We start from the raw sequence: 18,262 nt of genomic DNA, 5'->3' as shown, positions 1-18,262 counted from the left end.
GCTTCCAGGCCACACACGGCCCTCTAGGTCCTCAAGTGTGAGCCTTTGACTGAATCTAAATTTCACAGAACAAATCCCCCTAGTAAAAGGATTTGTTCTGTAAAAGTTGGTCTCGCTCAAGGACCTACAAGGCCCCTTGTGACCTCAAGGCCCCGAGTTCCCCACCCCGCTGTGTGCCAGGCACTGTCCTAAGCACTTGACAAGTATTTTCTCATTTGGCCCTCAGAATAACCCTGGGAGGTAGGTGCTACTATGGTCCCCATCTTGTAGTTGAGGAAATTGAGGCAGACAGGTAGTGATTTGCCCAGGGTCACACCGCTGGTAAGTGTCTGAGGCTGGATTTGAACTCAGATCTTCCTGTCTATGGACCTAGTTCTCTATTCACTATACCACTTCGTTGCCCCTAGTTTCCAGTTAGCAAGCTTTTATTTTCTCTCCCTCCCACCTTTCCCCTTTTAAAACACATCTGCAGTCCAGCAAAACAGATCCAGGGAAGTGCTTTGTAATCTGAGATTATTAGGACTGCTGCCCTGGGCTGGGGTGTGAGGAGAGGCAGGTTTTGTGTCAGTACCGACTCATCAGGAAGCCGCCGAAGCCTTTGGCCACCCAGAACATTCTGTTTCGATTGTTCCTCTGCCGGAAGCGTGTGGCCGACTTGCCCTGGTGTTCCAGAGAATTTCATCTCCTCCTGACCCAGTGATTCGAAGGCCGTTGGAGCCGCTCGGGCTTGATTAACAGCTACGAGAACGGACAGCTGTCCTTTGGCATAGCCGCCAGTTGCACCAGAGTATGTTGGGAGGTGAATTATTTTTAGTAAGGCAAATATCTACTAGGGCCATATAAACTCCAAGATGAAATGTGGTTGTTGCCTGGGGGGGAAAGCCAGCGTTCTCTGAGACCCTGAAAACAGGCCCGACATTTACTGGAACGTAAATGCGCTGCTTCGTGAAGTGTTCTTTCCCTCAGTGCCTGCTTTTTTCACAAGGCATGCATTCCTCATATGTGTAGAATTCACCTGTGGGGCTTCAGTATTCTTGTGTTGGTTCAAAATTACTTTCAGGCCTGTGGAATTATGGAGGCATGTTTATAAAAATAACTAGTATTTGTAGTACAAGCAATGATAATAACATGTATGTAGCACTTTAAGGTTCGCAGTCATTCTTTGGTCATGGCTGACTCTTTGTGACCCATTGGGGGTTTCTTGGCAAAGATTCTGGAGGGGTTTGCCATTTCCTTCTCCAGCTCATTTTACAGACAAGGAAACTGAGGCAAATAGGGTTAAGGGACTTGTTCAGCTCACACAGCTAGTAGGTGTCTGAGGCAGGATTTGAACTCAGGTTTTTCTGACTCCAAACCCAGGTTTACAAAATATTTCACACACACTGTCTCCATGGATCTTTGTGACAGCCCTGTGAGGTACCAGGTATTGTAGGATCATAGCTCTAGAGCTAAAAGGAACCTCAGAAGCCATCTGGTCCCACATCTTCATTTTATATTTGAATATGTCAGTCAATCAACAAACGTCATTAAAAGCCTACTCTGTATCAGATGCTGTGCTGGGTGCTGGGGATCCACGAAGACAAAAAAAAACAAAAAACCAGCCACTCCCCTCAAAGATTCTCTGCTTTATTATGGAAAACAACAGTATACATGTATGTGTGTGTATGTATGTGTATGTGTGTGTGTATCACACACACACACACACGTGAGCATAGTAAGTATAATATATACCGTTATGTGATAAGTATTGATAGAAATAATAGCTAATTATTGAATTAGGACCAGGGTTTTCTCCTTTTCTACTTCCTCATCCAGAAATGAACCAGTGTGGGAAATCTTGGGTAATGACTTACCCTGGCTAAGATCTAATCAAAGACAGTAAAAGAAATTCTCAGTTTAGGCAGATGGGTGGATTCCTGCTCATTGTGAAAGTGTGGATTCTCCCTTTTGTCAGACAGGTGATAGGGACATTGATAACTCTCTTTGACCAGTATTTGGGTGCTCAGTGTCACATACCCCAAGACCCTCATTGTGTATTATAGCCCACCTCTTATTGTAATAGTCATTCTTTATCATGAATTGTTAACCAATCAGAGTTGATTGCCACCCTTACTCCCACTCTTCCAAGGGCACTGCCATTGGGGTCTTTGGCAATCAAGAGTGCCGCTGATGTCTTTTATTAATAACATATTAGCATTATTAATAAAATGATTAATTACCCAGAAACTGTCTCTTGAACTTTTTAAATGTCACAGTATAAAAATATATATGTATAATAAAGTATAATTATAGCTAAGAGCTAGTATTTATAGATAAAGAAATTGAGGCACAGAATTAAATAATACAACCTTTGCCCAAAGTCACACAACTAGTAAATGCCTGACGCTGGATTTGAGCTTGAATCTTAACTAATTGTAGACCCAGTGCTCTATCCACTGCCCTATCATATTTGCAAAATACAGTCAGAATAAACATAATTTTACTGTGTGTTTGTATTTGTACTATAACACGTATGGTTCTTTGTTCAGAGGCACCCAACTAACAGTGACTTTCCCATCCCCTTGATGGATCCTCCGATGCGGGAACATGTAGGTATATTTGGGCTAGAGGTGACAACTGACCATGGCTATTTTATGTGCCCCCTGTTCAGGAGCATAAATCTGCAGAAAAGAGCCAGCAGCCTGTGTGACTTGTTAAGTAGGGGCAGTGATTTACTAACATATCTTTGATGTCATTCAGAGTGAGCAATTTGAAAGGGGGGGCTTGTGTAAGTCCAACCCTTGTGAAAACAATGGTCAAAAAGAAATATTATCTTTTAGATCTCAGCTGTCCAAAATGCAGCCCGCCTACAAGCATAGAAATTTACATAAATGCTTTAGTAAATGAAGCTCTCACTAAAATGGCAAATCAAAATATATCATCCATTGTTTCAATAAAAACCTAAGGTTGGACAGCCCTGTTCTAGATTGTTCTTTCCCAGCAGGCAGAAACTCTGCCTATTTCCCTCATCTATTATGCTTTTAATAAAACTCAGTGCAAGTCTACCCTGACTTTTTACTTTAATGCTCCTCTCTTCTCTTCTGCCTTCCAAGGACAAACCCTCCCATCCCTGAACCAGCTACTTCTGGTTGACATTCCCGTTTGGCCGCAGGGAGTTTGTCTTGGTTTCATTCCTGGGCATTGGTCCATGCTGTGTCTTTCACAACCTGAGGGCATTGCTTCTTTTCTCTGTATTTTTGTGGATGTTTTAGATGGTATGTTACCATGCCCAGAAATCTTGGACTCAAGCACAAAGTCCTGCCCCCTTCCCTTTCTCCGTTTCCTTTTTTGTTGCCAGATATCTCTGCACTGCCGACATCTCATCCTGTTTCTTCTCTCACCAGCTCATGTCTAACATCAAGTCCCTGCTGTTTCAGTGTTCTGAGATGTAGAAATCTGTTACTCAGATAGGCAATGGGTTTTGGTGGAGATTGGGAGTCCCATCAGATGAAACACATAAATAATTTAATCATTGGGCAGATGGTCATAGGCACAATTTAATCCATGGGCAAAATTTTTATATGACTATTTCCTTTTCTGCAGTGGCAAAGGGGACATTAGGAAAAATTCCTGTCCAACTTCTTCTCTTAAAAAAATACATCCATTCAGTGGAGGATCTTTAAATAATATTGCTTGAATAAGTAACTTCAAATTTGATTCATGCAGGGATTATAATGAACTTAGGTGAGTACTCAGTTCTACCTTACTGGACAATAACAAGACACCTAGGGCAGTAGGGAAAATGTGGGGGGAAAAGGAACATCATAAAATGGTTGGAATAAGCCATTTTGGCAAACAGAAAGTTACTACATATAACAATGTGGGATTTAAATTTTTCGGAGAAATTTTGTTGTTGTTCAGTTCTTTCAGTCATGTCTAACCCTTCTTGATCCATTGGCAAAGATTCTGGAGTGGTTCGCCATTTCATTTTCCAGTGGATCCATTTTCTCAGGCAGTCAGAGGTTAAGTGACTTGTCCAGGGTCACACAGCTGGGAAGCATCTGAGGCTAGAATTGAACTCAGGTCTTCCTGACTCCAGACCCAGTCAGTGCCTCTGGCTGTCTTTAACTATTTCAGAGAAATAGAATATATATTATAAAGTGTGTTTAACACTAAAACCAAGTGAAGACTAAATTCAAGGTTGGCATGATGATTTAGGAGGCATTTATAAAGCACCACATAAGGTTCAGTGGAAAGAATGCTAAATTCCAAGTCAGAGAATGTGGGTGCAAAGCTAGGCTTTACAAATTGAAGGAGGTTGTACTAGATAATTTCTAGATCAAAGATCCTGTGGCCTTAAAACCTAGGATATAATTCTATCATATTCCACGGCCTCAGAATCATCAATATGCATAGTTCTAATTGATAGAATTACATAAACAGAATTTATTGTATAATTCCTAGTACAATAAAACACAATACATAGGATCGTCATAATTAACTTAATGTATAATTTTAATATTCTCAAAGAGCGTTGCATACGTTATTTCAAAACAAGCCTGTATAATAGGTGCGGTCATTACCCCCATTTTGTGAATGAAGAAAACTCAGGCTCAGAGAGGCTAATTGATTTTCTCAAGGTCACAGCTACTCAAGTGTCTGAAGTAGGAAGCAAACCCAGGTCTTTCTGACTCCGTGTCCAGGGTGCTTTATGCTATACCATACTGTACCTTTCTCTCTCTCTTTCCTCCCCCTGTCTTCTTCTCATATTTAGATGTATGCTTGTATGCATCATGTGATCTATTAACATACCTCACACCTATACGAGGTTTACAAAGAACTTTTCTCACAGCCAACCTTATGAGTTTAAAATTAGGATTATCTTTATTTTACTGGTGGTGAAACTGAGCCTCAGAGTAGAAGGGTGATTTACCAAAGATCACCTAGCTACTAAGTGGAATTCCAGCCCAGATCTCTGCTGATTCTAGGCTTTCCCCACCACGACAAAAGGATAATGAGAAAGGATCGAACATTTCCTCCTAGGTACGCTAACTCAAAGTCAGAGGAAAAAGGGAAATGACTGAAGGAGGTGGCTCAGTCAATGAATAGAGGCAAGCACAAGATCTCCTTAATAAGGAAAGATGAACCTTGAATGTGTTGGAGGTTATTGGTGTCAGCTGAGAATTCTCTGAATAACAAAAGGATCCCTTTGTGTTTGCCAAGAAGTCTGAGGGAAAGAGGCCTGAAACTGTTCTGTATCTCAAAGGCAGAAAAATGGAAAATTGATGAAAACATAGAAGTGGACATTTGGACTTTTTGGACATTTGGACTTCTTAAAGAGGGATTGAGAAGTAATTTAGAGAGTTGAAATGAGGGAAAGCTGAAACAAAACACTGAAGAACAAGGACAAAAGGAGGAAAAATGAGTTTTTCCAGATTTCCTCTCTATAAAATAATAAGCTATCTAAATGGTCTCCATACATAACAGATCTCAAACTCACATCCCTCCAAGTCTGCCTCTTAAATGTGGAAAGAACCCATCTCTTTGATGAAGGACTAAGCTAGAACTCTTGGGAATGTACAGATTGGTTAGAGATAGATTTACAGAAAGGCAGTCATGCTTAACCAGCACAAATAATTTCTCGGAGGCAGTGACCATGACTGGGTGCAGCAGTGGACATAATTTACTTGGACTTCAAGCAGGCTCTATAAAGTGAGTGAGTGCGGTATTGCCAGGGAGATCCTTAATTAGATATCAGATTGCCTTGGTAACCAGCCGAAACAGTAAATGGTTACGGAACAAGCCAATAAGACATGACAGGCTTGGGGACTTTCCAGGAGCTGGGGGGAGGGCTTCTTTGGTATGCCCCGAATGAAGAAGAAAAAGAAAAGTGTGTGGACCTACAGAGGAAATGAAGATTAATGAGCCTGTCCCTACCAGAATGGTCAAAATAGTGATATGAGAGGGAGAGGATGTCATCATAGGAGAGAATAGGAGATGATATAAACCATTTAACTCAGAACTAGAAAGGCTCAGCCCAAACCATGGAAAGATCATCTCAGGATTTTCAGAAGACATTTATTTCTTCGTGGGACACGCTGTTTCAAGTCATCACGTATCTGTTCTCTGGTGGTAGCTAAAGAGCATTTGGGCAAACCCTTTGAAGAAAAAAATAATACTGCAATCGTCCATGTAGGTGGGTGAGTCTGGAAAACTGGCAACCACCTTTTTTGTGAGGAGCTACTATTGATCACCAAATCATGCGTTGGTTTATGATTTTCTTCTGTGTGGAAGGCACATAACCTGACATCTTAAAAAGAGGTCAGTTTTTGGCGTGGTGAGTACAGCACTGGCCCTGGAGTCAGGAGGACCTGAGTTCAAATCCAGCCTCAGACACTTGACATACTAGCTGTGTGACCTTGGGCAAGTCACTTAACCCCAATTGCCCTGCATTCCCCCTACAAAAAATTAAAAAAAATATTTAAAAAGAGGTCAGTTCTCTTGAAACATGCAAGGATTATTAGAATGAGTCAAGATGGGGACAGGAAAAATGTGAAGGGCCTATGCAGCTGTGCCCACACAGCTGGTTGTCAGTCTGCAAATAACCGGCCTACCAAAAAAAGAAAAACAACCAGAACACTTCATTTCCCAAGATAGTAGCTTCTAGTTACATCCAGTTATTTGTTCCTTTATCCCTCTGTGTTAGAATTCTCTGTGCAAACCAACCTTCCCAAGATCTCAGCTGCCTATGAGCCACACTCACAGGACAATTTCTAAGGCAAAGCTGTTATGGCTACACCTGGCAGTCATGATAAACGATGAAGGCTATGTCAGAGTTTCCATTAGGCCCATGGTCTTTTCCCATGGTTTCCCATTCCCATCCCAAGAGGCTTATAACTTAAAAATGAAAATTTGCTCCCAGTAGGGACTTGGCAGGAAGGCTTTGTCCTCAGTCCAGCTGCAGTTCTACTTCTAAAACAAAATTTGATAAAATGGGTTTGGTGCATGTTATTAAATGAAAATACCAATCTTCAAAAACTTCACTTTTAAAGAGGACAATTTATTTTTTCCTGTCAAACTGTAGAGCAAGCAGCTTAGGAGAAGTTGGGGATAAATTCAATAAACAATTAAATATGACCTGAGCCACACATCTTTTTTTTTTAAAGGGGCAAGACTTTGTGCCTTATTGTTAACTCAGCTCAAACGGCAATTGTTAACACCTTCCTTCCAAGATTTTTTAAGTGTAAGAATCATGGGGTTGGAGAAGGTTTTGAGATGATCATTTCTCTGCTTTCCAAAAGAACCGTACCTCAGTTCTACAAGAAACGTGAAATTGTCCTGCTTTTAAAGACCTCCGTTTAAGAGATTCCACAGCCTAATTGCTCTGGTCTATTTAACTATTCTTTTTGGTCCAGACCTGTGATTTCATCAGTGTAGGGGAAATGCTCCACAGCAATTCAGATCAGCAACCTGTCTGTAACTTAGAGTCTTAGAGAGTTACCCAGGACTTATCATCCATGGTCCCACAGCTAGTATATGTCTCAGGTAGTACTTGAACCCGGGTCATCCTCTACCCTGAGCCAAGGTCAGCCTTATACACATATACTACACTGCCTTTCATAGCAATCTTTATGCTGTAGCATAATGGCTTATTTTCTCTTCTCCTGTGCTGTTCTCTGCAGAAGCAAACAGTTAATTCTTGACAGTTTTCAAGTCTTTTATCAAACAAGTACAAGTTTGGCATACGGTAGAAAGAGCCCTAGACTAGTTAGTGCATCAGTCAGACCAGCATTTGAGTCTTGGCTGTATCACTTATTAGTTATGTGACCTTGGGCAAATCATTTAACTTTTCTGTGCTTTAGATTCCTTATCTGTAAAGTGGTAAGAATAAAACTTGTATTACCTGTTTTAATAAGCTTCTTATGGGGAGCAAATGAGAAAATGTGTCTGAAAATGCTTTATAACTATAAAAAATTATAAAAATACAAGGTATGATTATTTAGTAGCCAGCCCCTCAACTTTCTCTTTCCTAGGGCAAATGATTCCAGTTCAAGCCTTTCTCCAGAACACCATTTTTCAGTCCTTTAATCATTCTGTAGTTCTGCTAAATAGTCCCTAGGTTCCCTCCATCTCCCTCCATTTGAACGGCAACATCAGATCATTAGTCCTGGTATTTGAGTGGGGAAACATTAGCATCTAGAGACCTCAAGATCATCCATTTCAAACCCACAAAGTATGAAAGAGAAGCCTTGCCTTGTATCATACAGCTAGTAACAGGCAGTGCCAGGTCTTGAATCCAGGTCCTGTGATTCCATGCCTCCTTTTCTTAATACTCCCTCATGCTGCCACAGTGTTTATAGATACTTAGGATCTATAAAGGAAAATGCTTGTAAATTGTGGTAACTTTCATTTGGGTGCTTTTCAGATTTTTTCTTAATTTTTAAGAGTTTATGAAGAAAAATTCTACTTAAAAAGTAAGCGAAATAAATGTACATATCTGAGTGTAAGATTTCTACTGACCTTTTTTGGTTGGGAATTGGACTAGATAACCTCTATGGTCTTTCCCAGCTCTTTAAAAATATTTTTAAATGATTTTATTATTTTATAAATAGAAACAAATTCTTAAAACTGAAAGTAGCTAAGGAAATCAAAAAATCTTTTACTGGCATATAGTAAAGTAGTTCAAAGTTTTTTGCTCCAAGTAAAATTTCAGAAGGAGCCTTCTTACCCTTTTTAGTTACACACACACACACACACACACACACACACACACACACACACGCACGCACGCACACATGTATACATACAACCTCTGTCATCATCCAGTTCCTAAGTTACTTGATAGTTTTTACAGTTTTGGAGAAAATAAAGGGGGACAGCTATTAGAGGCTGTTTTCCTCTTTATGACTAGCTTGTTCTCAGTTGCTTTTTGTCCTCCCCCATGCTGTCCAGAGCCCCATAGATAATTAACTCTCAGTAAGCAAGGTGCTGTGGAAAGAACCTTGGGTTGGTGGGTATTTATAGCATTGGACAAGTCACTTAATCTCTCTGGGTCTCAGTTTCCTCATTTGTAAAATGTGATTGTACTAGAGGACTCCTACAGCTCTAACTTTATGATACAAAGAAAAATAACAGATGTTAAGATGTTGAGCTAGCAGGTAGCTCTTGTCAACCTAGAGGGTTTAGTTGAAGTGTAGATATCACGTAAATGTGCCATTTTGTTGAGCCTTTGAGTAGTACTTTTATAGTGAATACAGGTCATAGGATCATGACCTGGAAGGAACCTTGGAATTCAGCTCCCTCATTTTACAAATGAAGATATTAAGGCTCAGAGAGGTAAACAAAGTGATTTGCTAGTGTCCCATGGGTCATAGAGTCAGAATTCCAACCCAGTTCTTCTGAGTCCAGATCAAGGTCTTTTTCTATTCTGTTATCCTGCCTCTTTGGTCAAATTTATGAGTCCATGGAATAAGGAGAATAACATGGTTCTACCCATGATTCTTATTAAGGCCTTTTTAGACTCTGGGCTCAAAATTTTTGCTTGCATTCTCTGAGCATCTTGTGCCTATCTTTTTAAATGGGGAATTTGGTTTGATGCTCCTGATGTAGTCATTTCTTCAACTGAACTATGGTTTTATATGATGCAGACTGATGAAGCTCAAATCCTCTTAAAAAGCAAAACAAAACAGGTTTCTTAGTCAATCAACAAAAATTTATTTAAGTGCCTGCTGTGAATTAGGTGTTGTACTAGGTACAATACAGGTACAAAGAATGAAACAACTCAACCAGCTTCTATTTTAAGAGTTTCATTTCTTAAGGGCATCATAGGGCTAAGACCAGAAAGTTGGAGTTAACTCTGCTTGCCTTTTCTTGGGCTATAACATTCTGTACCTTGAGCGAGTGGTGTCCATGAGGATATAAACTCATTTTCTGTCTTGGAGAAAAAAAGGGAAAGAAAAAACTCAATCTTTACCCCGCCCCCTTTCTTTTTACAAATGACTATCCATTCCTTAGCAATAATGTGGGGTGAGTGTATATTGATGCAGATTTTCTCTGTTCCTAATAACCTCTCGTGGAAATGACAAAGAGAAGGCAAGGGAGAAATAAATCTTTCCTAAGGTGAATGGGGTAAAAACATTTTGGGAAAGCATGTAAGGTGTGGGATTGATAAAGGCATCAGAGCATCCAGGCGAGCCACCTCATCCTTAAGTATAGCTGCTGTTCTATTTCTTCCAGAACAGGCCAAGAAGGAGGAGGGCAAGGCTCTGTGTATATTGTACTAACAAGGCAGAGAAGCCAGTTACAGCTGTTAGTGGTGGGCTCTTGTGCACATTTGAACATTTTCTTTGAGCAGTGTTATGTAGCCCTGGCTTCCCTGAGCATGCTTTTAAAATGGAGCTGGCCTTGAAGGTCTTTGAGCATGCCCGGTTTGTCTGACATGGAACCTGCTGTGTGTGCTACCATGGATGATGGTAACCACCTTTAATTAGGTGCCTATGTCTTTAAAAGTGGAAAGGCCTATTAAGTTCATGGTGGCATCTATGCTGTTCAGCTGAAAGATGGCAGAAAGATTCCCACTTTTAAAAACAGGCTGCCAATCAAAGGAGGCTACCCCCACCCATGTAGTAGTAGATACAGCAAGTTCCATGCCGGACAAACTGGACATGCTCAGAGAAGCCCAGGCTACAATTCTATAAACTCTATGAACAGCTTCATTTCCTGTTCTTGTTCAGCTATTTCTTGGAGCTCACAGATTCTGTGGAGTACCCAGTTTTCAAGCATCCCTGCTTTGGAGGAATCTTGACAAAAATGTCTCCTTCCCTCTTTCAGGCACCGAGTGGTGGTTTCTTATCCTCCTCAGAGTGAGGCCGAGCTGGAGCTCAAGGAAGGAGACATTGTCTTTGTTCACAAGAAGCGAGAGGATGGCTGGTTTAAGGGCACACTGCAGCGTAATGGGAAGACTGGCCTTTTCCCAGGGAGCTTTGTGGAAAACATCTGAGAAGACTGTATTTAGAAAGCTTCAAATCCCATGACCTAATGAAAGAGCACAATGATCTTAGTAGAAAAAATGAGCACAGTCACCTGTCTTCAGATGATCAAGGATAGAACCAGACTGATGGATCTGCAGCATCCCACAGCAAGCATGATTGCAGCATCAACCAGAGATGATGGTGGCTTCATCTGTGGCCTTCTCCCTTTGGATTCTGATGTGTGATGTGTGCCTTGTACTGTCTGATTTCTTCTACAAAACAATTTTTTTTTAATCTGTAACAAAAATGAACAATTGTTTACAAGGTTATAACTAATTTATTTGATTTTTTTAAACTTGAATTCTTCTTGTTATAGATAAATTCTTGGGATTATGATTTTAAGAGATTATTAATTTATGAAATGATAGCTAAGGAGAAGCTGGATTCTCTCCTGATGAGCAAGTGATTCTTTTGGACAGAGAGTACATTTCCCTTTTTGGGTTGTTTCCTCCTTTTAAACTGTGTGTGGAAGATTGTAACTTGTCTTTTTGAAAAGGGGTCAATGTTGTCAGGTTGTGATGATGATAGTGTATTACTGAATTGATTAAGTCTCAACAGGTAAAATACTGTATTTTGTGCCCTAAGATAGAAATAGTGGTTATCACCTTCGCCTCTTTCTTTTCTTAAATGACAGTCATATCCCAAACAATGTAATGTTCCTGGAGGACTGAAGACTTACAACCAAATCCACACCAACAAGGGTGTACAGAAGAAGGGAGAGAACCCAAGAGAGGAGCAGAAAGAGATTCCTGCTCAATCTCATTTGCTCCGGAAATTTTGCCATGCGAGTTTTCAGTCTAATTCTGTGGGTGGGGTATGTTCAGAGAATAGTTGTCATAATCAGGGAAATATGAAGGAGGCTTAAGCACAACAAAAAATGTTATCAGAAACATATTTGTAGAATCATAGAATGTTAGAGCAGACTGGGACCTTAGTACTCATCTCATTAAACCTTTCCCCCTCCCACTTAACAGATAAGGAAACTGAGGAAGAGTGACTTTTTTTAAGGTCCCAAAGTCAGTCAGTGGCAGAAGTAGGAGTAGAACCATGGTGTCCTGACTCCCAGTCCAATGGGATAATGAATAAATGAATTAATTGAAAGATGTCTATTAAGTGCTTACCATGGGCCACACCTTGTGATAAGCCCTGGGAACACAAATACAAAATTTGCCTACTTGGTTTTATAAGAATAGCAGCTCAGTCCCTTGGGTTGGAAATTAAGTAAAATTAGAAAACATACTTGCTGAGAATGGCTATGAAATATAATTTGCCCTTTCCCTCCTAAGTAATCTGCATGACCAGAAGATGTTAAAAATATGGTTGAGCAGTAATGGTGGTGGTTCACTTGTGTTAAAGTAAAAAAAAAAAAAAGTTTTTAAAGGCTATTAGGCACTGTGAAAACTTGACTAAGTTTTTAACCATGGAAACTTTAATCCATTGGGATTCCCTCCTTCCCCCCACTGTCTTGCATGTATTACTGAATTCCCACAGTCATGTAAATGGTGCATGGTGTGTGTGTGTGTGCATATTTCATTGTCGTTTCCTGTTGTGGCTAGTTTGCACTCAGAGTGGCCCCCCATAGGGACTGTAATATAAACAGTATTCTTCTATCCACCCCAAAGTCACTGCTGACCACATCTGAGTGAACTCTGCTGCAAGGTGAGGTGCCCATTATCCACTAAGCTGTGTCGTAGTGAGAATGCACCTTTACCATCTGTCCGCCTGGCTGATGTGACACCTGGGCTCAATGATACCCCTTCTCCCTTCTATTCTGGCAGGCTCAGCCTCAGCGAATGCACCCACACCTTATGACCCTGGTAAGGATCTAGGTAGCCATCTCTCTCTCTGTCTCTGATATCAGTGGTCTTCTCAGTTTGTTGCTTTCCATAAAGCACAAAGGATTGGGATAGGCCCAAAAACAGGAGGGGGGAGGTGGTGGGGTGGGAAATCTCATGGTTGTGAAGGACATCATTGCCATGGTTTTCTAATGGAAAATGCCTTCTAATTTTTTTTTTTACTCTTAAAGAATTTCAGCTGGGAAGATAAATGTAATTTTCAAAAAAGGCTTCTTGAGGGGTCAAGAAGTGCAATTGGTCTTAAAAATTTTAGAGTGAGAGTTGAGAACGAAACATTCCTGAATTCATCATTTTTAATGAAACACTGTATATTCTGTTTCTCTGTTTTAAATATTTTTAAAATAGTTTACTTGGATATTCATGTAATATATAAAGGTTTTGTGAAATAAACTTTAGCTAGGAAGAAGCTGTTGTCAGCTTTCATAAACATATAGGTTGATACCAGTGTGTCATAATATTTTTTATTTTGGGGAAATTAGCACATTTTATAAAATAAGATTTTAAAAAAGGCAAAAAGACTACTACAGGTTAAAGTTCTTTTTTCTACCTGTCTGTTTTCTCCATATCTTGAGCTATATGGCTAAGGTACCTCTGTGAACAGTTTTCATGGCGTAAAGTCAGTTAAGATTCCATCTCTTAATAGTTCTGTTAGATAATGTATTGTATGGCTTTTCTATCGACTTTTTTGAAGATAGCAGAGTTAAGTTTTGAAACGAGTTTGTTACACAACAGTGCAGCAAAGATACAGTGACAATTTTTCTGGCCTTTCCATGCGAACGATTTGGGGGGAGATGGACCTAAGTGTCCAAGATTAAAATTTGATGTTCGGTCTTTACGCTTGTCTTGTTTCATTTCACGGTTACTTCTTTTTTAAATCAGAGGCAAAGGGAATGCAGGTGTGGCTTCAAGCTATTACCAATTCCTGGAAGAAAGTAAAGTGGCTTAATTTCTCAGGGCTCTTGGCAACTCTGTAAGACCAAGTTGCAGAGGAGGTGTCAACCTGCATCGCTAAAGGGAATTTCCTCATCTGGGACTTCCCTGACCCAATGAAATCGTAGGTCCAATGTCTATCTCTATCAAACAGAAGATCATAGAATCTTTGGATCTAGAGCTGGAAGGGACCTCAGAGGTCATCTAATTCATCTCCCTCACAGATGGGAGGTGGGACACAGAGAAAATAGATTTCTGTTAAAAAAAAATATATATATATATATATATGTATGTATTTTCAGATGAATCACAATATTATCATTTTTACTTAATTGTTTTACTTTGTTCAAGAGACCTCTCATTGGGGTGGAGGGGGTGTAATCAAATTGTTTGTAATGTAAAAACATATGAATAAAACTTTTCTTTAAAAAAGGAAACTTGAGCCTAGGAAAATTAAGTCACCTGTCTAAGGTCACACAGGTAACAAACATCTGGGGAAAGATCTGAACACAGCTAGAGCTCCAGAGCCATTAACTTTCATTGTACCATCCTGTTTTATGATCATAAAATAATGGATTTTTGAGTGGGAAAGGCCTTCTGATACTATCTAGTTGATTAAGGGTTAGAATTAGAAGTATACTGAAGTTGGTTCATACTAGCTCACAGAGCAGATTGTTAAATTTTTAGTGTGAGAATTTAAACCTGCCTTTGAAATCAGCAAGTGCTATAAATCAGGGCTTGAATTGTTTTGTTGATCATCCAGACAAGTGATGGCTGAAATATCAACTAATGCAAATTAGATTTAGCAGTCTGTTGGTCGTTTTTAGATAGTCTGTTGTAAAACATTTACCAATACACCTCTGGTTAGAATTCATTTCTAAGAAGAGCCTTTCTTAGATTTTAAACTATGGCACAAGTTTCTATGTGCTATTTGAAACCAGTTAATAAACATCAAATGCCTACTATGAGCTAGGCTTTGTGCTAAGCCCTCTGCATACAAAGAAAGGTAAAAGATAGTTCCTGCCCTCAAGGAGCTCACAGTCTAATGAGGGAGGGAGCAGAAGCAACCATAGACAAACAAGCTACAATATAGGATAAAGTAGAAAGCATTATTAGAAGGAAAGCACTAGAATTTAGGGGAAATCAGGAAAGGCTTCTTGTAAAAGGTGAAATTCTAGCTGGGACAAAAAGACCATTTCAAACCAACCAAAAAAAAATTTTTAATAGTTATCTCATAAGGATCAACATTATTGGGAGAAAGAAATCTGCACAGGAGGACAGCCTTTTAAAATTAGGATGTTAAGGTAAAGCTTTAATAATGACATGAGCTGGCAAGGATGTGTGCCTTGGGTCAAGCTAACTGGGCAGGCAGAGGCAGTCTGGGCAGTGACAGTTACAAATGGTAAGGAGGAAGGCTTTGGCCTTGGCAGCCAGCCCAGGGAAAATGAAAAGCTTTAAGCTGTAGGCTTGCTAACCCCTGGTTTAAGGATGAAGATTCCCATGTCCTCTGCAACTCTATGTAATTTGGGGATGTGGTTTTGACTTAGGAATACACAGCCCTGCTCAGCTGTACTCGTTTCTCATCTGCACCTCTGCATTGGCCAAATTCAGTCTCCCAAACCTACCTAGGGCACACAGCTAAGGAAAATCACCATAAAGCTGAGCAGTGGGACTTAATTGCATTAACTTGAGAACCTTTCTCCAAGGTGAGGGCAAGAAGAGAAACTGCACAGAAGAGGCAGAATTAAAGATGTCATCAGAGAGATGTAGCTAAAGAGGTTAGGCTGCCTGGCATGTAGCAAAAACACAGTTTAACTGATGTCTGTGTGCTCCATTTTTGTCTGCAATGTCCAAAGACCTAGAGGTAGGCCCCAGCATATTGGGTGGACTCCCTGTAATGTATATTTAGGACATAGCGATCAAGGAAAGAAGGAAGATAGTGAGAAAGGGAGAAAGGCAAGGAAAAGAAAGAAGAGAAGAAAGGAAAGTAGGAAGTATATCTATTAAGTGTTTACTATATGTCAAGCACCGTGCTAAATGTTGGGATACCAATACCAAATAGAAAATTGACACAGTCCCTGCCCTCAACACGGAACAGAGTACATATATGGAAGTGGTGGCCAGGAAAATGTAGTCGTGATGTGCGAATCCCAAAGATGGTGAGTTCGAAAGGGTGTCTATTGACACACTCCTCCTGATGGGTTTTGCCTCTTACCCCAAAAGAGTTTGGGTCCCATTTGTCTAAAGGGCCCTGGAAAACCCCACCTTGAAATCTCCTTGTATTTCCCCACTTGATCTGGTGTTTTTCCTTTGAGGCCATGAGCCTTTCATTGTCGCCATAGCCAAATCTCTGTTCAGCTAATTCCCACCCTTAATCAATCCCATTCTCTAGGCTACTGGCCACTCCCATCAAGATCCTCCCTTGATCTGACCTCTAGTCACCCCAGGATACTGGTCATTCCCATCAAGATTTTGACCTCTAGTGACCCTAGGCTACTGACCACTCCCATCAAGACCTTCCCTGGACACCCTCCCCCCCATTCCAGACACCCCAGACTACTTGGCCACCCCTGGATTCCTCCCAGTCTTTCTGTATATAAGATCCATCTTGTTTCCATAAAAGTGCTCAGATTCTATCTGGCCTGCTGGCCAGTGATACAGATGCTCAGATTCCCAAGATCGTGGATCTTTAAGAAACTTTTTCTTTGGCTAAAAGAAGGTTTGTGTTGAATTCATTCAGGCAGGACCCGTGGGTCTCACTATTTTGAGGTCCCAGCACCCCTAAACTTCACCATCCCCATTGCCACAGCTAGTGTTGATTTAATTCAAGTTCTCTGAGCAAGAGGCAGCAAGGGAGTGAGCAGAGGAAGGAATGCAGGACAGAAAATAGCCAGGGTAAGGATGTCTGCATGTTTTGAGGGAGTGCACAGTTTCAAGTTGAGTCACACAGAAGGAGAGACATGAACAGGTCACATGTTCCCCCAGGGGTACTGGCCACATGATGACACATTTGGAAGTGATTGCGGTTGCTTGCAGGATTTACCTACCTCTCAGTGCTTCTTGGAGGGTCAAGGTGTGAAAGTGCTTTGTAACCATAAGTGCTACACCGGTATAGTTTTCACTGGGTTTACCAAGGTATGGACTGTATGTTATTCCTTTCAACATTCCTAGACTTCTTTTTTCTTTAAAAAAAAAATCATTAGTCTTGTTCTTGTATCACCTTCATTTCCAAACATATAACTCTTCCCTTCCTGTCCTAGTGACCTTGTAGGGAAGAATAAAAAACACAAGCAAAAGTAGTTCAGCAAAAACAACCAATATATCAACTTAGTCCAACAGGATATGCCAGGGGTGGGAAACCCGGGACCTGGAGGCCACATGTGGCCTTCTAGGTCCTTGGGTGTGGCCTTTTGACTGAGTTCCAAGTTTTACAAAAATTCTTTTATTAAGGGGATTTTTTTTTTGTGAAGCTTGGATTCAGTCAAAGGGCTGCACTTGAGGACCTAGAGGGCCACATGTGGCACTATCTCACAGCCATAGCTTCCCACCTCTGTAAGAAAAAGATACATTTTCTCAATTTGTCTCCATGACCCTGGTTCTTGGAAATTATGATTAAATATCCTTAGGTCTCTATTGTTTCCTCATATTTCTATCCATTTATTTTCTTGAAGTGTATATTATTTTCATGGTTCTATTTACTTCCCTCTGTATCTATTCGTATAAATCTTCCCTTGTCTCTCTGAATTGTTCCTATTAATTATTGCTAACAGCACAATAATATTCTAAAGAGCTGCCAGCAGGGACAATCTCTCCCAGCCCTCTCCCCTAGTCTACTCATGCCAGTCTACCCAGACTTCGTCTGGTACTGTGGGGTAGCAAAAGCACCTACAATCCTTCTGGTGATAGGGAACACCACTCAGTTTTACCTTTTGACCTTCAGTCACCCCCTTGAAACCTCTGGAAAATTCCATTTGACTTGCCTATGCACCCTAAGGATTCTTGGACCTTTCCATCCTCCCTCCAGCTGAATTCTTTTGTAAAAAAATTCAATTTGATTTTAAAAAATTTATTTTCAGAGCTAAATTATCTCCCTCCTTCTAGCCCTCTCCTCCACCCATTCGAGAAGGCAAGAAAGATGTGGTCTCCCCTAATTAGAATTTAGGAGCCTTGAGGGCAGGGACTGTCTTAATCTTTCTATTTGTATTACCTGTACTTAGTGCTGTGCTTGGCACACAATAAGTGCTTAATAAGTGCTTTTTCACTCTTTCAGCTCCAGCATCTGTTTCATTTACCTTCAAGGCCAGTTTCCCCCTTTACAAAGTGAGGATAATAATCTCCCTTCTTAACCCTTGTCACCTGGTTCTCTGAGAAGAGAGCTTTGTTAAATCTTAAAATGCTACAGAAACTATTCATTCTTATTCTTAATCCACCTGGGAGCACCCAAATGAACTGTGAGAATGATGATGC

The 18,262-nt window shown here is 40.5% G+C and overlaps 1 protein-coding gene across 1 annotated transcript in view; it reads left to right on the top strand.

Annotated features, from left to right (window-relative positions):
* SH3RF1 (SH3 domain containing ring finger 1) overlaps positions 1-13,700 on the top strand; it is a 224,429-nt gene extending 210,729 nt beyond the window's left edge. The window contains exon 12 of the mRNA XM_036763467.1: positions 10,810-13,700. Coding sequence (XP_036619362.1) covers positions 10,810-10,978 — 169 coding nt within the window. The 3' untranslated portion in view covers positions 10,979-13,700. The remainder of the gene's footprint in view (positions 1-10,809) is intronic.
* Positions 13,701-18,262: the final 4,562 nt, after the last annotated feature.

The sequence above is a fragment of the Trichosurus vulpecula genome, chromosome 6, assembly GCF_011100635.1.
Source record: "Trichosurus vulpecula isolate mTriVul1 chromosome 6, mTriVul1.pri, whole genome shotgun sequence".
NCBI lineage: Eukaryota > Metazoa > Chordata > Mammalia > Diprotodontia > Phalangeridae > Trichosurus > Trichosurus vulpecula.
This window is presented reverse-complemented; position numbering and strand designations above follow the sequence as displayed.